This window comes from Pan troglodytes, chromosome 2 (genome assembly GCF_028858775.2).
Source record: "Pan troglodytes isolate AG18354 chromosome 2, NHGRI_mPanTro3-v2.0_pri, whole genome shotgun sequence".
Lineage (NCBI taxonomy): Eukaryota > Metazoa > Chordata > Mammalia > Primates > Hominidae > Pan > Pan troglodytes.
The window spans coordinates 130,065,355-130,090,000 of NC_086015.1; the positions used below are offsets into that span (position 1 = coordinate 130,065,355).

General features: G+C 44.3%; 1 protein-coding gene across 18 annotated transcripts in view; it reads left to right on the forward strand.

Annotated features, from left to right (window-relative positions):
- The window catches only part of CHCHD6 (coiled-coil-helix-coiled-coil-helix domain containing 6), a 259,379-nt gene that overhangs the window by 132,339 nt on the left and 102,394 nt on the right, over positions 1 to 24,646 (forward strand). For 10 of the 18 annotated variants that reach the window (XR_010155756.1, XR_010155750.1, XR_010155753.1 and 7 more), the window contains one exon: positions 18,280 to 18,363. Coding sequence is in view for 9 of the 18 variants with exons in the window: in XM_001135815.8 (XP_001135815.2) it covers positions 18,280 to 18,363 (84 nt within the window). In the remaining 9 variants the exon portion in view is untranslated. Of the gene's footprint in view, positions 1 to 18,276; positions 18,364 to 24,646 lie in introns of all 18 variants that reach the window. The other 8 variants (XR_010155749.1, XR_010155752.1, XR_010155755.1 and 5 more) reach the window with 1 other exon arrangement.

Genomic DNA, 24,646 nt, shown 5'->3' on the forward strand with positions numbered 1-24,646 from the left:
ACCAGCTCTGGCTATCATAAGCAGAGGGAATTAATTGGAAAGTTGTTGGGGGCTCGCCTGTGGGTGTGGAGCTGGAGGGCCAGGCCTGGGGAATGGGCCAGAAGCAGGGGAGCTCCTAGGTCATGAAGCCCTACCAGTTGCATCATTGTACTCTTGCTACTACTGCTGTTGCTGTGGTCTCCGTCAAGCCAATCTCTATCAGTCCCTCCTTTCTGTGTCATTTATTCAGGGTTCAGTTTTGTGTGATGATGACTATCTGAGTCCAAGTGGGGTGCCTATCCCTGGCTACTTCAGGACAGAAAGAGCATACATATCTGATCTCCACTTAGATATAGGACAGCTTCCTACTTGGAAATTGGACAGAACCTCCCCAAGACTCCAACACGGGATTTAATAGGGTGCTGAAGGAAGCGTTGACTGGGTCCTTGACAGTCGGCAACAGCAGAGCACTTGGGCAGGCAGGGTATAGAAAAAGAGACATTTCTGGCAAAGAACAGTAGGAGCCAGAAGCGCAGGCCCTGGAAGCCCTGGTGTGTCTGGAGGAATAAGAGCTCCGCTGTGCCATGGGCAGTATTTGTAGCTGGTTGAGACTAGGTCAAGGAAAAGTGTTTTTCCAGTTTCTAATATCCATTCTCCAGAGAAGTAGCCCGGGTGGGAGATCCTAGATGGATCCACAAACAGTTGGAACAGATTTCTGACCAGCCTCTGGGGCCCCTGAGAGCTTAACTGATGGAGATGGCCCAGTGAGCCCCACCCTAGCTGCAGGCCAACAGTTCCCTATTCTCCAGTGTTGTCCTCTTAGCCCAGGTGTAGGTGCCAACAGCAGAGGCAGGACAGTGCTCCCCACACAGCCCCGATCCCTCCAGTAGGTGTGGGGCACCTGCCTGCCTGCCTGACGTCATTACGGGCTGAGGGTGTGACAGTGGCCAGGCAGCTTGTTCTCTGGTCAGGTAGGGGCCACTTCTCTGACTCCCTTAACCTCACGGCTCTCCAGAGAACCTTTCTCTCACGGCTCTCCAGAGAACGTTTCTGACTCATGGGCTTACAATCCCTGAGGTCTGAAGTGCCATCAGAGTGGGGCTGGGAGGAGTGGGGATTCTCTGGGCATGGAAGACCACACACACCTGGCCGGCTCTGCTCAGTTCATGAATTTCCCACCTGGAGACTGGGCAGTTCATCACTCTTGTTCTCTGCAAGGAACTATAGGTCTGTTGCTGGTCATGTTTGAGCAACTTCTCTGAACTCTTACTGTTTGGAGCTGCAGTGAGAAGCAGCAGGCAGCAGAGCTGAATCACTGGCTCCTTTTCTCCCTCCCCATCTCTCTCTTTTCAGCCTGCAGATTTAGAAGCATGAGTAAGCTCTGCTTTACCCGACTCTTGCTTATTTCAAGCAGCATGCTGTTACCCTGTACCTAAAGACAGCCCTTGCCTCCCTCACAGGCAGGGATTCTGTTCTCCAGCATTACTTTTTAAAAGGTGTTCAGCTAGAAAATCGCATATTATTTCTTCTGTAAAGGTTTCTCCTTGCCACCTTTCCGTAGCTACAGCTGTCACAACCACAGTTAATATTTTGTGTGCCTGTACATGTGAGTGCACGGTGTGGGAAGGGAGATAATCAGTCTGTCCTCTTGGGCAGCAGCCTTCCAGTTCAGCTTTTATGAGCTGGATTTAAAAAATAAATAAATAGATCATATCGCTGTCTTGCTCAGAGCTCTCCAGTGGCCCCTGTGCTCATAGAAGGCAGTGCACCACCTCACCAGGGCTGCAAGGCCCTGCGCCGTTAGGCCCCAGCCTGTTTTTCATGCTGCATCTCACCACTCCCCTACTGCACTCCCAGGTATTTGTTATGGTGTTTGTTATGTCCCTCGAATATGTCATGTTTGTTCCCACTCAGAGGCCTTTGCATTGGTTTTTTCAGCAGGGAATGAACTTCCCTAAGATCTTCGTGGCCTTCTATCCTGTCATGCAGCTCTCAGCTCAAATGTCACCTCCTGAGAGGGACCTTCTCTGGTCATTCCCTATGAATGAGTCCTCACCCCTGCCTCTCTGGACCGCCACTCTGTTCTTCACAGCCCTTCATCACCATCTGACACCACATTCACTCATTAATTTATGTTCATCTGTCCATCCCTTCCTGTGTGTCTCACTCATCGCAGGATCCCAGGCTTTTAGAACTGTCCTGGTTCCACAAGCATTCAGTACAATTTTGGTACTGAAGACAGTGCACACAAGAGTGAAACAGCAGTGGGGACTGACCGGGAGAGGCAAAGTGCTGTAGCAGAGATTGTGTGGAGATGCTAAGAGGAGAGAGGGCGTCTGCAGGGATACGGAGGTGCTGGCTGAGCTAGGTATGCCTGTGTAGACCAGGGCTCAGCTGTTCTGCCTGAGCCAGGCTGGCTCTGCTCTGGAGGAACAAAATTCATGGCACATGCCCAGGAAGACAGTGCGCTGAGGATGTCGACAGGTAAGGACTGTTGGACGCCAGGAGCAAGTGCAGGGGACTGGCCTGCTCTTCCTGAGGAGAAATGGACATCACTTTGGGCTTTCACTGGTCCAAGCTCCCTTGTGGTTAATTGTTACTCTGTGCAAATCTGGGGTTCCTCCCAGCCCTCCACTAAAGGGAATTGTGCGCCAGAGTGGCTCTACATTTCATTTCCGACCTTATCATCCTTGTGCCCTAGAACTTTATTAGACATTGCAGAGATGATATCATGATGTCTTAAGATAGCCTTGCTTGGAAAATTATACCAGGTAGGATCTTATTACACCAGGAGATGAAGCCCATTACTTTAAAACTTTACCTCTGCCATGTATTGATTATGTGGCTCTGGGTGACTTCATTACTCTGTGCCTCATTTTTCTTGCCTTTAAAGTGGGTTTAGCCTGGGTGTGGTGGCTCACCCTGTAATTCTAGCACTTTAAGACGACAAGGCAGGAGGATTGCTTGAGCCCAGGAGTTCAACACCAGCCTAGGCAACATAGTGAGACCCCATCTCACCAAAATTTAAAAAATTAGCCAAGCATGGTGTGTTTGTAGTCCAAGCTACTCGGGAGGCTGAAGTGGGAGGATGGCTTGTGCCCAGGAGGTCGAGGCTGCGGTGAGCCAAGATCATGCTATTGTACTTTAGCCTGGGTGGCAGAGCAAGACCCTGTCTCATTCATTCATACATGCATATATACATAGTGTTTAATAATATCTATTTCACTAGGTTATTGTATAAGTTAATGGAACACTTAAGGAATTATTTACTGACTGGTAATAAATGGTCACTGTTGCTTTTATAGATTCATGCCTGATTGTTTCATGAGGTGTCACTGATTCTTGTTTTGTCATGACCAAGATTATACTTTTGCCCTGACCAATATCTAGGTGTTGCTAAGAGGAAGGAAGGCTGCAGAGAATGTGGTACTTATTGGATAAAATGTGTCAGACATACACAGAGTTAACCGTCCCTGAGCATTTCCACCGTCTCCTTCCCTGCTGTCTTGTTCTTTTCTTACTTGGGCAACACGGAGGAGAGCAGGCTCTGGTTGCCTGGGAGGCCATCTGTCCTGTGATCCCTCACACCTGAAGCCTCCGTTCCCTCATTCTCCCAGCCATGGGCACCATGTCCACAGTGCAGATGGGGCGGGGGAGCAGTGTCAGCACTGCAGCCTGCAGGTGGAGATTTGGAAGAAAGCAGCATGAGCAGACACAAGCCTTCAGAACGAGACTAATTTTCATGAGGCTTTCCCTGGTAATAAAAGGAAATGGGGGTTGCAGAGAGCCTACAGTATTTCAGCAGATGGTCTTGTAATAGAATGTTTTTTCAAAGTTTCCTTGTGAGGCATCAGTGACTCTTGGAAAATTTGTATCGTGTAATGAGGAACAAAGACATGGCTTTGAGCATCCCTCTTCTTGGCATGTTTCTGAGTTGCCTCTCCCTCCTGGCACAGGTAGGTGGTTTTGGAAAGTGAGGAAGATGACCCTAGAGAAGCAGCCTCTCCTGATTTTTCTGTGCCTTCGAAGGAGCTGGGACTTGGTCCTAGGGTCAACAATGCCTGTTCAGCTCTGCCCCTCCTCACTCTTCCAGGCTTGGGCCTCAGCAGGACCCATTTGATGTCAATGAAGGAAGGTCTGCATTTCTGCAGTCCCTTAATCAGCTGCATCTCCCTCTGAATTGTGCCAGCCTCATGGAATGGTGTGCACCTGTCCAAGCTGGCTTATGGAAGGAAGGGAGGGATGGATTCTTGGTAATAGTTTCTTCTTCAGACTCATAGTAGACAAGCCCAAGCATTGAGAACACCTACAGCAGGGCAGAATCACAGCAAACCCTTATGGCAGCCCTATGAGGAAACTGAGGCACAGAGAAATTGCAAATAATTGTTAGAGCCAGAATTTGAACCCAAGCCTCTTAAACCTCACGGTGTACTGTACTGTCTTAATGATTAGCATCTCCTTTTCCCAAAATCAACTTCTCAGCATCATTCATTTTATTCCTTCTTTTTTCCTTTTTTTTTTTTTTTGAGACAGTCTTGCTCTGTTGCTCAGCCCGGCATGCAGTGACATTATCATAGCTCACTGTGGCTTCCATCTCCTGGGCTCAAGTGATCCTCCTGCCTCAGCCTCCTGAGTAGCTGGGGCTACAGGCATGCACCACTATGCCCAGCTAATTTTTATTTTTAATAGTAGAGATAAGGTCTCACTACATTGCCTGAGCTGGTCTTGAACTCCTGAGCTCAAGTGATCCTCCTGCCTTGGCCTCTGAAAATGCTGGGATTATAGACGTGAGCCACTATGCCTGGCCATTTTATTCTTGTAGGGAATATTTACTCTGTGTCACTGGGAATAAAGCGGTAACACAATTTAGCCCCTAGCCTCCAGCCTCCAGGAATTTATGGTTTAGGAAGAGTACAAGCAGGTAAACAGAAAAATGAACATAAAATTTGTTCTTTGGACATCTCTCTGTATAAACACAAGAACATACCTATGCCAAGTTGGCATCTGGCAATAATTTGGAAATTTATATGACCATATATCCACATGCTAAATACTGGATTAGCTGTGGGAATGTATGTAGCTGTGTGTAGATGACATACAAGTATAAGGTGCACTAATTTCATTTATCATTACAACATAGGTAGACATAGTTCTCATTTTCGGCCAGAACCTGGAGGGATCATTGTGCTTTCCTCCCTCCCTTCCCTGCTGCATCTAATCAGTCAGTCTTCTCCTGTTGAACCCCCTCACCCCACAACCCAGCCTCAGTTCAGTCCTTGTCATACTCCCCAACCTGGATTACTGCATCGGCTCTCTCACTGGTCTGCTCACCTCAGGCCTTTTTTTCTTAATATTTTGATAACTGTATTTCAATATAATTCGTTTCTTTGGTAATCTTATGTATTTTTAACATCTTTATTGAGATATTCATAAACAATGAAATCACCCATTTAAAGCACACATTTCCATGGTTTTTAGTGTGTTCATTGAGTTGTGCAGCCATTGCCACAATTTAAGTTTAGGACATTTTCATCACCTGGATGGAAACCCTGCTCCCATTAATAGTCACTTCCCATCACCCCTGCCTCGGCCCCCAGGTCTTGGCAAGCACTCATCTGTTTTCTATCTCTATGTGTTTGCCTAATCTAGACATTTCATATTAATGGAATCATATACTATGTGGCCTTTCGTGTCTGGCTTCTTTCACTTAGCGTAACATTTTCAAGGTTAATTTATGTTGTAGCATGTATTAGTACTTCATTGTTTTTTCTGGCTGAATGATATTCCATTATATAGATATACCACATTTTAAAATTCATCTGTTAGTTGATGGACATTTAGGGGCTAAGTGTAGGGGAAGGTGGGAGCTGCCTGCTGTTGGACACAGAGTTTCTTTTAGGGGTGATGAAAATGTTCTAAAATGAGATAGTTGTGATGATTGCACAACTCTGTGAATGTACTAAAACCCACTGCATTATAGATTTTAAAAGGGTTTTATGATATGTGAATTATATTTCAATAAAAAATCTAAAAACACATTTTAGAAAGAACTCTGACAGTTATTAATACCATAGATGAACATATTAAGAGGGAGGGAAGACAGGTGTAATGAAGGAAGATAAAACACTGATACTGACATATAACATCCCAGGGCACCTCAGGATCAGTTCCAAGTGTGGAGATTAGCCCATATCATCTCAAAGTTATATTTGTCCTTGAGATATGCCTTTTTTATTAAAAATCTGTTATCTAATATGGTCATGGATAGGTATATTTTCTTTTCTGATTAAATATTTAATAACACTTTTATTATGAAAATAATTCTTGGCTGCCATTTATTTTGAAGAAAATTATAGTGTACCAGATATTTGTTTAGTACTTTATGTGTATGATCTTATTTAACTTCACTGCAACCTCATGAAATAGAGATTATATTAATTTCTCCGTTGTATGGGTTACGAAACTCTGGCATAGAGAAGTTCTTTTTATTTATTTATTTATTTATTTATTTATTTATTTTTTAAATTTATTTTTTTTATTATACTTTAAGTTTTAGGGTACATGTGCACATTGTGCAGGTTAGTTACATATGTATACATGTGCCATGCTGGTGCGCTGCACCAACTTGTCATCTAGCATTAAGTATATCTCCCGATGCTATCCCTCCCCCCTCCCCCCACCCCACATCAGTCCCCAGAGTGTGATATTCCCCTTCCTGTGTCCATGTGATCTCATTGTTCAATTCCCACCTATGAGTGAGAATATGCGGTGTTTGGTTTTTTGTTCTTGCGATAGCTCACTGAGAATGATGATTTCCAATTTCATCCATGTCCCTACAAAGGACATGAACTCATCATTTTTTATGGCTGCATAGTATTCCATGGTGTATATGTGCCACATTTTCTTAATCCAGTCTCATTGTTGGACATTTGGGTTGGTTCCAAGTCTTTGCTATTGTGAATAATGCCGCAAGAGAAGTTCTGACTTGACCACGGTCACTCAAGTAGGAAGTGACAGATCTAGTATTCAAATCTAACTTTTTCTGAGTCTAAAGCCTGTTCCCCGAAGCCCTTACTCTTTATTATTTTTTAAAATTAGAGTGCATTATCATTAATCTAAAGTAAGGGTTGTGAGGAACATAATTTAGACCCATGATGGATCTTGCAGGGTTTTGACGATCTCACTATAACCATCATTTATCTTTCCATAGGCATGATCTAGTGCCTTAGTACTCAAAGTAACATTACCTAGGCTGGGCGTGGTTGCTCATGCCTGTAATCCCAGCACTTTGGGAGGCCAAGGTGGGAGGATCGCTTAACCCCAGGAGTTTGAGATCAGCCCAGCAACATAGGGAGACCCCGTCTTTCCAAAAAAAAAAAAAATTTTTTTTTTAATTAACTGGGCATCGTGGCATGTGCCTGTGATCCCAGCTACTAGGAGGCTGAGGTGGGAAGATCGCTTGAGCCCAGGAAGTTGAGGCTGCAGTGAGCTGTGATCATGCCACTAAACTTCAGCCTGGGTGAAGGAGCAAGACCTTGCCTCAAAACAAAACAAAACAAAACCATTGCTTGGGAATGTTGGAAATGTTTAATCTAGTCCAGGCGTAATGGCTCACACTTGTAATCCCAACACTTTGGGAGGCCTAGGTGGGAGGATGGCTTGAGCCCAGGAGTTCAAGACCAGCCCGGGCAACAAAATGCGATCCCGTCTCTACCAAAAATAAAAGTAAAAAATTAGCCAGGCATGGCAGCATGCGCCTGTAGTACCAGCTACTCCGGAGGCTGAGGTGGAAGTATCACTTAAGCCCAGGAGATCAAGGTCATGTCACGGGACATTTCTTGGAGGACAGAGTGAGACCCTGTCTTTTTTTAAAAAAAAAAAAAGAACTGTTTAACCCTGGGCCCATCCCAGATCCAAAGAATCTTGGGCCCAATTTTGATGAGTCTAGACTAATCTAGAAGCTAGGATCTGCCTTTTATCAAAATACTGGGTGATTCAAATGCACTTTAAACATTTGAGAAGCATGGTTATAATACATGTTCTTAGATTAGTTCAGTTTGGTGATCCACCAATGATTTTTACATTGTCAAAGCACACAGCTCAGGATGGAATGACGTGGTCCCCAAATGTGAGGTTGCTGACCTGGGAGTCAGGAATCTGTCTTCGTAGTCCTGCTCTTGTGTGATAATGCAGCAAGTCACTTAATCTGAATCCTATTTTATTCACATATGAAATGAATAATTTGCTTAAATCTCAATTTTGCATTTAAGTACATTTACCTCACAGATACCACATCAGCTGTATCACACATTTTTTTAAACGTAGAACTTTTATTCTTGTAATTTTGAAATTTCTATCATTATTTTATCTTAGCCCACAAATTATTTAAGAAGACATTTCACCACAACTCATTTTAACTGTCCTTTTCATTGCACTGAAATTCTTTTTTTTTTTTTGGTGGGTGTGACCTGCAAGAGTGGGATGTTTTTAAAATGTTCCATTCCTCTGTAAAAGAATGTAGATATTTAATTTTGGGAGTAGTGATTCTAGAAATATGTCTGTTAAACCAACCTTGTTAATTTTATTAATCAGATACTCTAAATCTTTTTAACCTTTTTCTCTGCTGTCTTAGGGAAAGAGCCTTCAATATTACACCAATAAGCATGATATTATATATAGATTTTTTTGGTACGTGTCCTTCATCAAGTTGAGGAAACTTTCTTCTATTACTAGTTTTCTAAAAGTTTTCTCCATGAATGGATGTCATATTTTGTCAAATGCTTTCCTTACATCTATTGAAAATGATCGTATGATTGTCTTCTTATTCTTTTTTAATGTGGTGAAGTACGTTGTTATGCTAGCATCCTGCTGGCATAAACCCTAGTTGGTTATGGGTATTATCTTTTTTGCACATTGATGGAACTGATTTGCCAGTTTTTCTATTAAGGATTTTTACATCTCTTTTCTCGAGGAATACTGGTTTGGTATCATTATAGCAGCCTCATAAAATGAGTTGGGAACTGTTTCCTCCTCTATTTGCTGAAAGAATTTTCTTAGAAGTTGTATGATTTCTTCCTTAAATATTTGATAAAATTGGTGAAGCCATCTGGACTGGGAAATTCTTTGGGGTAAGGCTTATGTTTTGTTTTGTAAATCAAGGAAAATTATGTATTTTTAAATGATCAGATATATAATTTTTATATTTCCATTACTGCATTCATCACATTGTGTATATTGTTGAGTTGGTTAGCTTAGCTTATTGGATTATGGTTTATACTTCTGAACACATCTGGGAATTTTTCATCTATTCTTGAAATATTCAAATATTTTTCCACTACCACTGTCTCCTCCCAAGAGTTCAATTACATGTATGCTAGACCACTTGATATTGAAATTGTCCCACAGGTTCCTGAGGTAGTATTCACTTTTTCAGCCTTTCATTTTAGCTCTTGAAATTCCATTTGGTACTTTTCAGTAGCTTCCATTTATATCATTATGTTTACATTTTCTTTAAATCCTTCAACATGCTTACAGTAGCAGTTTTAAAGTCCTCATTTGCTAATTGCATTATCTGTCATTTCCAAGTCTATTTTTAGGAACTACTTTTTCTTTTGGTTAGGACTTGTGGGTTATTTAGTAATATGCTTATTTTCTAAACATTTGAGGATTTTCTGGGTGTCTTAAAACAGTAAGGATTTTCTGGGTGTCTTACAATTTCTAATTTAATGCTTTTGTGATCATAGAACATACTTTGTGTGATTTCATCCTTTTAAACTTATTAGCTCAAGATGTGGTCCATTTCAGTGACTGTTCCATGTGTATTTGAGAAGCATGTGTTTCCTGCTGTTGTTAGATGTAGTGTTGTATACATGTCATTTGGGTCACGTTGGATGATAATACTGTTCAAATCTTCCATATCCTTGTTGATTTTTTTGTCTACTTGTTCTATCAATATTTTGAGAGCAGATCAAAGTATTTGACTGTGATTGTGGATTTATTTATATTCCTCTTTAGTCTCAGATTTGCTTTATGTATTTAGGAGTTTTATTATAAGTACCTATACATTTAGAATTGTTATTCTTGAATAATTGTCCCTTTTATGATTATGAACTGCCCCTCTTTATATCTGGTCTTATTTTTTGCCTTGAATTCTTCTTTAACTAATATTAATATAGCTACACCAGCTTTTTTATACTTAGCATTTGCACAATATATCTTTTTCGTTTTTTCCCCAAATTTTTGTGTCTTCGTATTTAAAAGCTATTTCTTATTAATAACACGAAGTTAGGACTTTGCCTTCTCATTGGGGAGTGTGATAGGAAGAATAATGGCCCCCCAAAGATTTCTACCTTCTAGTACCTGGAGCCTGTGCATGTTTTCTCTCACATGGCAAAAGGAACTTTGCAGGTGTGATTAAGTTAAGGATATGTGATGGGGAGGTTATCCTTTGTTATCCAGGTGGGTTCAGTGTAATGTCAAGGTCCTTATGAGGGAAGGGGGAAGGCAGGAGAGACAGAAAAGAAGATATGATAAGGGTAGCAGAAGTCAGGGTGATGTGAGGCCATGAGCCAAGGAATGGGGGTAGCCTCTAGCTAGAACTGGAAAAGGTAAGGAAATAGATTCTTCTCTAGAACCCCCCTGATAGGTACAGCCCTGCCACTAGCATGATTGTAGTCAAATAAGACCTGTTTGAGACTTCTGACCTTTAGAATGGTAAGAGAAGACATTTATATTGCTTTAAGCCACTAAGTTTCTGGTAATTTCATACCATAGCAACAGGAACTAATACAAGGGCTAAGTTGGTTTATATTTGATGTAATTTCTGATGTGACTATTTAAGTCAGCCATCTTGATGTTTGATTTCTGTTTGTTTCATCTGTTCTTTGTTCCTCTTTGCTTCTTTCTTGCAGGTTTGTTTTTGGTGGGGGAGAGTGGGGATGAGTCAATATATTTAGAATTCTGTGATCTCCTCTATTGACTATTTGTGCTTTTTAGATTACTTTTTTAGGGTTGCTCTAGAAATTATTTTTCAAAAACATAATCTACGTTCAAAAATATCCCATTACTTAAGGAATTATTTAAGAATTTTATAAAAGCTTCCTGCTTGGAATTTTTCTGAGCTTCTCAGATTTGTTGTCTCAGACTTAGTTGTCGTCAATCAACTCCAGAGAATTCTTGGCCATATATTTTATTTCTTTTGCCCCACTTTTCTCTTCTACTGGGACTCCAATTAAATATATGCTTTGGATATTTAATATTGTTCTGTTAATCTTGGGGGCCCTGTTCCATTTCATTTTTCATTCTTTTGTCTGTTTGTGTTTTAATTTAGATAATTTATAATGCCTTGTTTTCAAGTTCACTGATTTTTGCTCCATCCAATATGCTAATAAACCCATGAATTCATGCCATATCATGCTAGAAATGGATTTCTAGCATTTCCATTTGGTTCTGTTTTATAGTTTCCGGTGGTGTCAGTGAAACTGGTAGAATAAGGGTCTCTAAAAATCCTCTTTCATAAAAGCAATGAAAAAACTGGCAAAACTAGTCAGAATCTATTTTTTCAGAACTCTGAAAATTGACCAAAGGCTTGCAGCAATCCAGGAGCATTTGTTCAAGAAAAAATGAATGACTCTGAGTAAGAAAAGTGAGCTTTGTGGCATTTTAATTTATCATGTCCCATCCCTGCTTCCCCTGCAGCTCCACAGTAGCCCTGAAAACCTGTAGTCCACAGGCACGGTGCAGACTTGCAGCCTGCCAGCCACCAGGAGGGGCAGAAAAGGGTTGGACCTCCTTCAAAGCCCCATTCCCAGAAAAATGTCATTATTTTTCCTGTCTGGTGATTCCCTGAAAGAGACCCCACTTATAAGGCCGTCTTTATACAACCTGACTCAGAGGTTGCCCAGTGCCAACAGCTTTTTCCCAGAGGACATTTGTCAAAAACAAGCAGAGGCATTGAATATTATAGCTGCCTGGGGAGGTAGATAACAATTTGGGCAAACAATAGGGTAACCTGAAAGCTCAAAAAGAAAAGCTAGGGAATGAGGTGGCCATAGGAGGCTTTGAAAAGCTCATATTACTATTCCTGGGATTTTAAAAGACCAAGACTATGTATGTGGCTTTGCACAATATTTCAAAGGGATCCACACCTAAGTACTTCACAATCAAGCTGTCAAAAGGCAAAGTCAAAGAAAAGATTTTGGAAATAGCAAGAGAGAAGTGACTCATCATCTACAAGGAATCCTGAATAATATAAAAGACTGATTTCTCATCATGAACAATGGAGGCAAGATAGTTTTATCACTCTGTGGAAATTCTCTATATCTTCACACGTGATATTTACCTTTTTCTACTAGGTTCTTTAACATATTAATCATAGTTATTTAAAGTCCCTTTGTATTAATTCCAGTCTGGGCCATTAATGTGTCTGGTTCCAGTATTTTATCTCTATATGGAGGGTCATTATTTTCGCACGTACACGTGTTTGTGTGTGTGTATGTGTATGTGTATTTTTAAAGTTTTGATTTAATGCTCAACATTTTGTGTAAACAAAATAAAACAGTAGACAGTCCACTATATATTTATGTCCAGTAGAGGATTTCTTTTTTTCTGTAAGACCATTAGTATGGGGGCTTGGGTTTCTTCTAAGTAGCAAGTCGTTAGGGTTTTTTTCCTTTCTTTTATCCAAATTGATAATCATTTTTCTTTTAAGGGTGAGATTAATCAGTTCATATATTAGTTAACAATTACTAAGTAACAAATTACAAAATGTAGTGACTTAAACATTTATTATCTTGTGGTTTCTATGGGTCAGGGATCTGGGCCTGGCTTAGCTGGGTGCCTCTGCCCTAAGGTCTTGTAGTCAAGGTATCTGCCGGGGCTGCTATCTCATTTGAAGGCTCCACTGGGGGAGGGTCTGCTTCCAAGCTCACTCATGTGACTGTGGGCAGGAGTCAGTTCCTTGAGGACTGATGGACTGAGGGCCTCCGGTCCTCACTGGCTGTTGGTCAGTGGCCACCCTCAGTGTCTTACTATGTAATTTTGGCCTTCTGAGACCTGTCTTCACAGTGGTAGTGGACGCAGCTCATAAAATGGAAGCTTGCCTCATCAGTGTGAACAAGGAAAAGAGTATGAGCAAGACAGAAATCACTGTCTTTTAAAACTAAATCTTGGAAGTGACATCCCATCACTTTGCCATATTCCATTTATTAATAATGAGTCTCAAGTTCCAGCCTACACTCAAGAGGAGATCCCACAGGGGCATGAGGCCTAGGAGGTGGAGATCATCAGGGGCCATCTTGGAGGCCCCCTTCGTGTGCTTTTTGTGGTAACCAATTTACTTACACTTATTTCTATAATTTTATTTGGTCTTTTCTGTTTACCATTCTCTCCCTCTCTCTCCTCTCCCCCTTTCCCACTTTCCCTAACTCACCCCTACTGGTGTCTTTCTCCTTCCCCTCGCCCACCTCCCATCCTCTCACCTGCCTTCTACTCTGGCTTCCGTCCTCCTTCCCCTCTCTTACCCCCTTGTCCTCTCCAGTCTTTCCCTCCTCATCTTCTGAAACAGCTGTTAGACACATTCTGGACCATCAGTCTGTCTTCCACAGTTCTTAGCTTTTATCAGACTTTTTATCTTTGGGTTTGTTATTTTTGAGACAGAGTCTTACTCTCTTCTCCAGGCTGGAGTGCAGTGATGTGATCATAACTCACCACAGCCTCAAACTCCAGGGACCAAAAAATCCTCCTGCCTCAGCCTCTCAAGTAGCGGGCATGTGCCACCATAGCCAACTAACTTTTTATTTTTATTTTTTGTGAAGATGGAGTCTCGCTTTGTTGCCCAGTCTGGTCTCCAGCTCCTGGACTCAAGCAATCCTCCCGACTTTTTATCTTTGTCTTCTATTACTACATTCTTGCTCAAATCTCTGTACTTCATTTCAGTTTGATAATTTTTCCCTTGTTGTTCTCAGCTTAGAGTTTGTCTTATCCACTTCATTTTTTGTTTTGTAGGTTTTAAATGTATAATCTTTACCTATTTGGTGGTTAGCCTGTTTCAGGTTCATAATTTCTTTTTTGTAAATCAGAAGTTACTTTGTTTTACCTTTCTGAGCAACTTAAACATGCATATTTAAAATTATTCATCAATTGGAGATTGTAATGCTGGCTGGATATCTGATGATGTTAAAGAATTCATGTTAAATTATTTTTGATATGCAATAGTACTATGGTTGTGTTTTAGAAATTAAAAGTCCTTATTTTTTAGAGCAACATATTGAAGCTATGTAGATGAAGAGATCTGTAAGAAACCTGGGGGTGGAGAAGGTAGAGGGTAGAGATGAAAGAAGATCTCTTTAGTTTCTAATTGTTGAAGCTTGCTGATGGCTATCTGGGGTTTTATTGTATTCTTTCTTGTGTTTAAATTTTTGCATAATAAAAAGTTTTTTGAAATCCTTTGTCATATTGTCCTATAAAATTAATGTCATCTGGAGTGAATTCATATTTCAGTTACTGCTTTTATTGGTAGCCTTTTTAGAAATTCTATTTCTTCACATATTTGAGATTCAGTTTGTAGGTTCATTTGGAGTGGAAAGTTCACTATTTCTATTGTCACCTACACCTGCACCTCAGTGCAGGACCAGGTCTGATTTTGGCCTTGTGAGGCCTGTCTCCACAGTGGTCCTGGTGATATTGCAGAGCCAGGAACTGAGTGACTAGGTTCATTTGTGGTCCAGGGGCGGTATCTGTAGCTTCCAGGCTTTCTAGGTTTAAGTAAACTGAAAACCCTGGCCCTCAGTGGAGGTCTTCAGAAGTTTTTTATATCAGCTTCTTATTTTAGGGAGATCCCTAGGCTGCAGGTCGCCAGCCTGGCTTCAGGCCCCCGCTTGTGCGGAATGTGGTTTATTCTGACCCTGCATGATAAAGAGGGTTCCTGACTGCCTCTGCCTGCTCCAGACTTGGAGCCAGCAGGCCTGTGGCTTCAGCCCCACCCACTGCTTTGCATTTCTGTTTGGTATTGGACACTTTAATCTTGTTTTTGAACCTGTCCGTGTCTTTTTGTCATCTGTTCTATATTTTATCTGCCAGTGCTATGTGTTTGGAGTAGGGTAGAGGCATCAAAGTGTGAACTCACTGTGTTGTGTTGACTGGAGGAGGTCCTTGACCAAATCATGCAGATTCCCTCAATTCTCTATTCAAAGACTGTCATCTGCTGAGTACATGTTCATAATGATGATATTTTACCTTTATATTAGAGTCAACATTCTTAATTTCAAAATTTTTCCCTGAAGACTTTCTCAGAAATCTCCTTAGGGAAAATAGCAACCCGCTAACCCTACAAGTGAGTCTGTCTTATGGTCTTCCCAGCACATCTCTCTGTAATTATTTATCTGCACACACATTTGTGTCTCCCACTGGGATCTAAGCTTCATGATAGCAGAAATTCTCTCTCTGGCTTCCCTGTTGTGCCCTCAGCCCTTTTACAATTCTGTCTGTCACATAGGGGTGTCCTTCATGGTGTTCTGGTAAGTGACGCACTCAGGCACTGAAACCACAGTTGTGCTGCGTGCTGTGTGGCCTCTCATGAGTGCTAGGAAGCCAATATGAGACTGCGGGGCAACTGTGTGGAGTGGCGGGTGCTGCCCAGTGTGCTCTTCCATACTTCACAGCCAGATCAGTGAGTGTCTGCTCTGGGCCAGGCACTGACACACAGGCATTTGTGTCATACACAGTTTCTACAGCCATTTTTCGTGTCACCTCCTGTCCATTGTCAGTCATTGGGATTGCATTCTAAATCTCAGATGAGCAGAGCCAGTGGGCAGGGCTTTGTAGCAGATGAATTAGAGACGGTGAGCTCACCACCCTGGTGGCTCACTTGTGACGAAGCCAAGGTGTTGGGGATATGGTGCACATCACGGAGTTTTCATTCAAGTGGGAGGCACAGCCTCATCCCTCTCCACACAGTTCATTTCATTCTTAACTGCTCAATTGTGTTGCATTGGACATGAATAGAAAAGTAGGCCTTGATGTCCTCAACGTTTCTTCCTGTTTGTGTGAACAGTCTCTAGCCTAAGGAGGTGCTGATGGTTAGGCATCTTCACCCAACACTTTAGTCCTGCGTCCCATTCATCACATAGACGTCCTGCTGGCACAGGCCCTGAAAGCTTCAGGATGAGCATTCTGGTAGCCACGGCCCAGAGGAGGCATCGCAGTGTGTCAGTGGGATGGTGGTGGACGTGTGAACGCACCTCCTTGTCTCTGCTGCTTCACTTAACTGTAGAGAATGGCAGCTGAAGAGCCTTATGATGGTTTTGCCTTCAGATGTCATCTTCCTGCTTGGCTGGGACTGCTGGTCAAAAAATGGCAGGTCCAGAGCCCTCAGAGACTTTCTTTTACTGGCTGTTTAATTGCATCAGATGAGCTTCTCCTCTCACTGCACCAGGGATTGGTAACAGTTAAGTGCTGGACCGCTGAGAGGCCCAGCGCAGATTAGCCGTGCTTGCATTCCTGGGACACAGCTTCAGCAGCACACTTTGAAAAGCCCTGTGAGAAATTCCTGGCATTTAGTCCCACTGTTTGTATTTAGCTTTTCTGAAGTGTTGGCATTCCAGAGGCATTCCAGAAGCCTTCCTGGCATTTTTAGATCCCCTGCAGCTGCCTGGGGATCCAGGTTACTACTTCTTCTCCCTTATACAGGTAAGGGGAAAACAGACAAGACAGCATCTTGCTCAGGCTTCCTAGAGGCCACTCAGTGATAGAGCCGGTGTTAGAACTTAACTCTCAGGGGTTCAGCCAGCCACCCAAGCCCACTGGCCTGGTGTGGCCGTTTCACCTGAGTCTTTCTCCTGGTACTCTGCACTCAGGGGCACTAGTGAGTGGTCAGCTCTTATTACAGACCAACCTGCTGGTGGTTCTGCAAGGTTCCCTGTCAGTAGGAGTAGCATTGCCAGGGAGATGGGCTTTCAAAAACTTGGGTTCATGTCTTACCCCATGTTTTTGAGTGATTCAAACCCATGTGCTGATACCATAGGTGGCTTAAAAGGAAAAAGCTCAGGACTTGGAAGTCATATGAACTTAGGTTCACAGTCTACCGCTGGCTAGCTTGTGCTCTTGTGGGTAGTGAGGATTAAGTGTCATCAGGAGCTTAGCGGAATACCTGAGCACACACAGCCCTAGCATAGGGACAGACAACAAGCAGATGGTGTTATTCCTCCATACAGTCACAAAAGGCAGTCCTGAGCTCCCAGGCCCCTGTGACTGTCTCCATCCTGACCCTTAGTGTGGAGTTGTTCCACATTTGACCCATGGAGGATAGAGGCGGGCCCTGGGGCCTAGGCCTGGGAAGCCCCTGGAGACTCTGGGGACATGAGTATCCCAGTGACGGGACTTACATCCCTGCCTTGCCGTGTGCTGGTGACCCTTTATGGAGGTCTATTGAGACCCTGCTCACTTCTGTTGGGGTTTCCTTTAACATTCTGTGCAGCTATGCATCCCTTCCAGCTTTACACATCGTGCCTGAGGAAGCTGGAGGTCAGGAACTTGTTCAAGGTTGCCTAGCTAATTAAGGGTGGGCTGGGTTCAACCTGACATCTGCCAGCCTCAGGTTGCTTGCCCTGGTGAGCTGAGCCCTCAGCCTAACTGGATCTGGAGGGAGGGCCCTTGGCCCTGTGCTCCAACAGGGACTCAACCATCCCCATCAGGCGGGTGAGGAAGCAGCGCCTCTCCAGCTGACTCTGTGCGTGTCTTCCTGCAGGCATGGATCCCTGCTTCTTCCAGCTCAGAGCATGAGGCTGTGGCATGGCGTGGTTCCAAGCATAAAGACACCAAGGCCAGCACATAGCTGTGTGGCTCACGGCAGCACACCCAGCGGCCGGACACACCTGCATTGACCAAGGTTCAGACCCCAGCTACTCTCTGAATAGCTGTGAGCTTTCAGACAGCTACTTAGGCCCCCTGTTGTCATCTGGCTTCTCATCTGTAGCGGGGGATCATGATGATCCCACCTGCCCTTTAGAAGTGTGGTAAGGATCAAAGGAAATAACTGTGGGAGAACTGTGAACAGGACTCCCATAATCAATAAATATTGTTATTTATCTGTGAAGTGGCTATAGTAATTACCCACCTTGAAGGATTGTTGTGAAAATTAAGCACAATATATGTGAATGATCTGGCATATCATAAGGTTTTCAACTCATTATTGCTACTGTTCTCATTGTGAATGTGAGCAGAAATGTCCGTCGCCTTCTCCCTGCAGCACCATTCCAGCACCATCGCTGCTGGCTAACGTGGGCTTTGTTCTCTTCCAAGCAGGCCAGGGAGCTGGAGAGCAGAGAGGCAGAGCTAAGACGCCGTGACACCTTCTACAAGGAGCAGCTGGAGCGTATTGAGAGGAAGGTAAGACTCCTGCTTGGCTGCATTCCTCGGGGCCAGGTCCTAAAGGCATCTGACCAGAACACATCACTGTCATGGGGGGAGAGAGGAGTCCGCAGACCCAGTGCCCATTCGCCCAGATGCCAGTCACTCCTTGGACATGCCCTCCTGCATTCTGCAGCAGGCACCCAAATAGAGCCTTTCAACAAGTTGCATTCATGGAGATAATTGGTTTTTAATTGTCTCCCCCGCCCCACCTTTTTTTGTTGAATGTGGCTGGCTCTATGGTAGTTCAATTTTAGAAAAAAATTCACTTTCACCACAGGGCGGTGCTGAGTCCCAGTATACCTTTTCCACTTTAGTTAAGCTGCATTTGGTAAAAATAATAATAACGTGATGTCTTGCTATACAAATACATTAAAGTTGTATTATTGATTTTCTCCTGGGAGTCGGGAAGATCAAAGTGCACTACGGCTGCACACTCACTGCTTTTCTAAGGATAAGCCTTTGAAATGAATGAGATTTAAAAACATATCATCATGCCTTTAAAAAAAAAAAAAAAAAAAAAAAAACCCCTACCACGACTCTTGAAAATTCATTTGGTAACTTGCTTATTTTTTGGTTTAATTTGTGGATCATGACAGATTTTTCAAAGAAATGGCTTAAAATGTGGGAGGGGATGGTTGGGAGGTTAAAAAAAAATTGTTCCCCCTCATGCCTGAGACAGCATGCCAAGCAACCTGAGCCATCAGCTTATTGCAGGCAAATCTTCGCAAATCATTTGTCATGGTTTGGAGCTTTGAAATTGACAGTTTGCTTGAGGGGCCTGATTTCCACAGGGGTTTTCTCCTGTGGCATGCCACAGTGGAGGCTGACAGAAATATGGGTTTCTGGATTTCCAGGCCATGGGGAAAAGAGGGAGGTTCTTCCTTGCCCCATCAACACCTGCTTGTCCACCTTTGCCGGTGTTTAGGGGATGGCCAGAGTTGACATGCCATGAACACAGCGTGCTGATGGTGATATTCCATAGTCTGAGGAATGGCAGTGCACCTCTGAGCTGCTTTCCGAGTGGCCCTTAACAAGTAAATCTTTCACAGAGCAGTCTCATGCACAGGTTTGACTGTAGCTTATAATGACAAGGATTGTGATTTGAGATCCCAGAAAAGGGTAAAAAAAATTCCACCAGCCATAGCTCTAATGATCACAGTTGCCGATATGTTCATAGGCACAGGGTTTTGGTTTTGTCTTTTTATTTGTGCAGTTCTTTGGTCTCCTTTGTGCTCCCCGTGTTTCCCTTCCTGGGCTTGGCTGCTAGAGGCATGTGTACATGTCTCTGTTTCAGGCAGAAGGGAAAGAGCCTCGCAGCATTTTTGCCTCTCTAAAATCTGTTTTCCCCTTGTCATTCTCCCCTCTCATCTCTACCCTAGTTCTCCTCCTAGAAACCAAGTCTCTGCTTTGCTAAAGGAGAGGAAATTCTGGATGAGTCTTCTTGCTCTTCATTAAGTGAAGTCCAAACTCCTTGCATATGCAGGTGTGGGCTTTTTAAAAATCGAGGTTTCCTAGATGATTGTGAAGAGTTATTAAATGCTTCCAGAAGGAGGTGCAAAAGCATGATCTCCTTTCTGACTCTTAAACACAGCATTTTGCTGGTGATAATAAAAAAAAAAAAAGGAGAGCACCTCCAACATCTCAGGAAATGGAGATTGGTGTGGGAGATAGGAGGATTAAAGGGGAGCCAGGGGGAGAGGCAGAAAGGAGGCAGAAGAATGAGGCTTAATTGTATTAGTTTTGAAAAAGGTTTTTGATCTTCTCCGCGGATAATTTTATTCCTGTAATGGCTGGGAAGATGGAAAACACAGCATCTGACAATCTTTTTTTATTAGCTGTTGCTTTTATATGATTCCACTTTCATTTGTTGAATACTCGCAGACCTTGACATTTCCAGCTTCTGTACACACGGCTCCAGGACTTCCCAATCATCACATCCCTTTCCTTTTTCCCCCTATTTCCTTTAAGTTTAGAAATTGACAGTAAAAACCTGTTTGGGGGAAAGTTGGATAAGCTGCTGCATCATCCTTGACCACCCAAAATAGCTCAGAGTACAGTCCCAGGTGAGAGCAGGTTGAGATGGGGAGGCTGAGACCTGGGGCTGTTGGCCAAGCCATGGTGTATCCAAGGGGCTGGGTGGAATCCTGCGGCCGTCCACCGTGGAAGCTGGTCAGCCTCCACCTTCTACCTGTTGAGACTGGCAGGTAAGGAAAGCCTGCACAAAATCCAGACTCATTTTCAAGGAGGAAGAGACTTATGGACCCTTTTGTCTGCAGTATTTATTTCCTAGATGATTATTCTTGAGCATGGAAATCCCATTTTGTAGGGCTCCTGTGCTTTATAATCCTTCTGAGCAATTGTTCCTCACAGCCACACTGCAAGATCTGAGTGAGGAATATTGTTTCCATTTCCCCATAGAAAGCAGTGAGCTGTTGACACAGACAGGGGCCTTGTGAGGGTCTTATGGCACCTGAAGAAGCAGCCTGAACTTTGAGTATGGTGTAACTGATGGAGTGTGGGCACCAGAGCCCATGAGCCTTGGCTCCCACACAGCAATTCAGTCACTGTGCCTCCTTTCAGCTCGGTTTCTCCATCTGTAAAATGGAGATGCTAATGCTTTCTGCTGGGAGTTAATGGATTAAGGGAAATAACACCTGTAAAAGTGTTGGTGCGTGCTGGGCGCCTGGCAAGTGCTGGCTCCTTCCCTGGTGCACAGCAGTACTGGGGGCTCTGTTTCATGTCACAGTGCTTCAGGTTTGGATTAATGGATGAGCATGTGTGCATGCACACATATATGCATGCTGAGATGGATTTTTATCATTAAAGGTGGCCTGACCCCAACACCTGCTCTCTGGGATGGGGAAGCCTTCTCTCTGGGCTGCATCGGGCTTTTCTCTGATGGTCTTGCCGTATCCACTGGGCTGGGGCCATGCACTCCCCAGGTATGTCTGCACATCTGACAGTGTCACAGAACAAGGCCTTTGTCCATTTCTGTAGTCATCTTTGCACGGGACCCCTATTAACTTCAGTAGGGATGGCACCATGTTTGAGAGCTCAAACAAGAGCCTCAGAGCTGGCAAATGAGACATCGGGTTTTATTTGCAGAAAAGTTACATACAGGGACAGTCCAGTGGCAGTGGGATGGACAGGAGAACCGCAAGGTCCCATGGCCGGCTGAGCAAGCAAACCACTGCTCACAAAGAGCATGTAGTTGCCATAGCATTTTCACTTAACACTCTCCCTAACAGGTTCTACCTGGCAATCTTCGTTTAAACCCAGGGGTGGCCAATCTTTTGGCTTCCTTAGGCCACACTGGAGGGAGAATTGTCTTGGGCCACACAAAATACACTAACACTAATGATGGCTGATGAGCTAAAAAACAAAAACAAACAAACAAACAAAATCACAAAATCTCATAATGTTTTAAGAAAGTTTATGACTTTGTTTTGGGCCACATTCAAAGCCTTCCTGGACTACATGCATCCCCTGGCCCATGGGTTGGACAAGCTTGATTTAACCCAAAACAAAGGGCCTCAATGCCCTGTACAGCTGTGTTCCATGGATTTTCACTTCACAAGGGCCGGTGGTTCAGATGTTCCTTGTAGATAAGGAATGGATCTCTGGGTTGGCCATTCCCAGATTCCTTAGCTCAGAACTCCAAACACACATTCAGGTGCATCTGCCATACAGGCACATGGACCAGGAAGGTGAGACCCTCGACTGCTTGTGCTGGCTTGAGTCATGGCCGCTGAACCCCTTGCCATCTTAGCTGTGCTCCCGCTGCACACCTGGCTCCAGAGCCTTTGCTCAGTTGCCAGTTTGTAATTTTCTGCAGGAAGCAAAAGAAGTAGGAGTGGGATTTACTCACACCATGCCTGGATTCAGGTATTATGGGGCTAAGGGGACTTGTGCCTCTTCAGAACCCCCCCACTTTATCGTCTTCTAGTAGAAACCTTGGTGCTGGGTGGCTCTGAAGGAGACCCTGAGAGCCCATAGAGTTGACCACTTGTGGCTGGCCAAGCTCTTGTCTTCAGTCAACCATGGAGCTGAGTAGGGTGGTAGGGATGAGTAGGCTTTGGGGTCCAGCAGACCTCAGTTTAGTTCTGCCTCAATCATGTAAGCAGCCTTGTGACCCTGAGCATGTCATTATGTTCTCTAGCCTCAGTTTCCTTATCTTTGAAATGGGGATTTAGGACTAACCTGCCAGCTGTTTTGGGGTGAGTGGTAGTTTGTGTAAAGCAACCATCAGAGTACCTGACCTCAGTATCCAGTCCTCTTTCATGTTATTTCTGTCCTCTTCCTCCTCTTTAATAAATGCCTGGCCTTCATTTACTCCACATCAATTTAAGTCTGCTAAATGCCAGGTGCAGAGATGGCTCAGACAGCTGTGGCTCCTGCCTCATGAAACCCACAGTCAGGTTTGGGAGGGAAGGGAGATGCCGAGGATTAGGATGCCAGATGGGAGGATGCCCATATGCAGGCTTCCTGTGAGTAGAGGACCTCCCAGCTCTGTGAAATGCTTCGTCTCACTTTATCCAAACTCAGCAGCTATGAAGTGGAGAAGGTCTTTTTCAGGGTTAGCGTCAAAAACCAAGTCAGGAAGAAAGGGAGAAATGTATTCTTCCTGGACTTTGTCTCCTTTCCCCAGGATTGAAGTCTTCCTCCCTGTACCTTTCAGATGCTTCCCTGCACTGCCTCTGAGCAGTCAGCCCTTTCCCCCATTGTACTCCCTGCTGCCGATCGAACTTTCTTAAGAGAAGACCATCATCTGATCCCGAGAGCCCTGCTGTTTTCTCACTGACACCGCTCAACAGACGTCCCTATCCCAGGCACACTGGTCTCTGCCTTGTCCCTTGGTGTGTAGGGAAACACAAGCTACACAAGGTGTTTGGAGGAGGAATTAAATATAGGATTTCCACTTCACAAGAAAAGGAGTGGTCAGCAAATGTGAAAAGAGCTCAGCCTCACTACATATCAGGGAAATGCAAATTACAACCACAACATGATACCATTACACACTCGGAAGAATGGTCAAAGTGGAAAAGACAGGCAGCTCCAAGTGCTGGCAAGGATGTGGTTTAACCTAAACTCTGAGACACCATTGGTGGAGTGTAAGTTGGCATAGCCACTGTGGAAGATCGATAGCCAGCATCTTTTAAAGCTGAACATGGGTATGCCCCAGGACCTAGCATTCTGCATGTGCCCCCAGGTTCACCAGAAGAGAGGCTGTAGAATGTCCATGGTAGTGTCATTCACGATAGCCCTGAAAATGAGGAGAGAGGCAAGTGCCGGTGGTATTCATGATAGAGCATTGCTGGCATGAAAATGAGCCGTCCACAGCTGCAGGTGCTGCTGTTGGAACTCCAGACACACTGCTGAGCAAAGCAGCCGGGTAGAGAAGAGGACCTACAAACTGTGATTCCATCTACAGAAGGGGTGAAGGCAGCACAGCACATCTATGGTGTTAGCAACTGGGATAACAGTTACCCTTTGGGGGCAGCAGTGACTAGCAGGGGTCATGTGGTGGCGGGGGCGGGGGCGGGGGGAGGGGTGGGTAAGGCTTCCTTTCATGACCTTGGTGTTAGTTACAGGTGTGTTCAGTTGCTGAGAGTTCATCTGGCTGTGCTCTCAGGAAAGAGTCGGCACACGAGGCTTCATAAAAAGTGGGCTGCAGCTGAGGAAGGCAGCCCAGCAGGGGTGCCCCATGTCCTCTGCTGCCCCTCGCTGCCAGGCAGCCTCCTCGCTGGCCTGCAGGGCTCTGCTCAGGATCTGCTTTCCAAATCCCAGGGACCTTACAGGCCTTAAACATCCTCTTCCAGGCCTTCCCAGGCCCACCTGTGTTTGCCTCGCCTCCTCGTGTGACTGGAGGACAGACCAGTAGGGATAGGCTACTCGCCTTATGGAGAGACACAGCCAGAATGCGGCAGGCCCACTGTTAGCCCACATCTGTTTGCACCCGGCCCGCTGGGCTCTTGCCTCCTCTGAGTTCTATAATTCTGAGTGCCTCCTCTTCTGACCAGGTTGCTCCATGTCCATTCAGTCTAATAGAGTTGCTAAAACCCTGTGTCAGGTGCTGTGAGACAAGGGTCATGGGCACAGAATGAGGGCTGGGTGTGGAGCTACACCTCACTGGAGTGCCCCATAGGCACCGCAGAATCGCCTGCCGCTCCGTTGTCTGTCCCCCGCTGAGGTTTGAGCCCTGTGCATATTCTAGCACTTGCCACGCTCTGTCTTGTTAGCGCCTGTGGCTGTCTGCTCT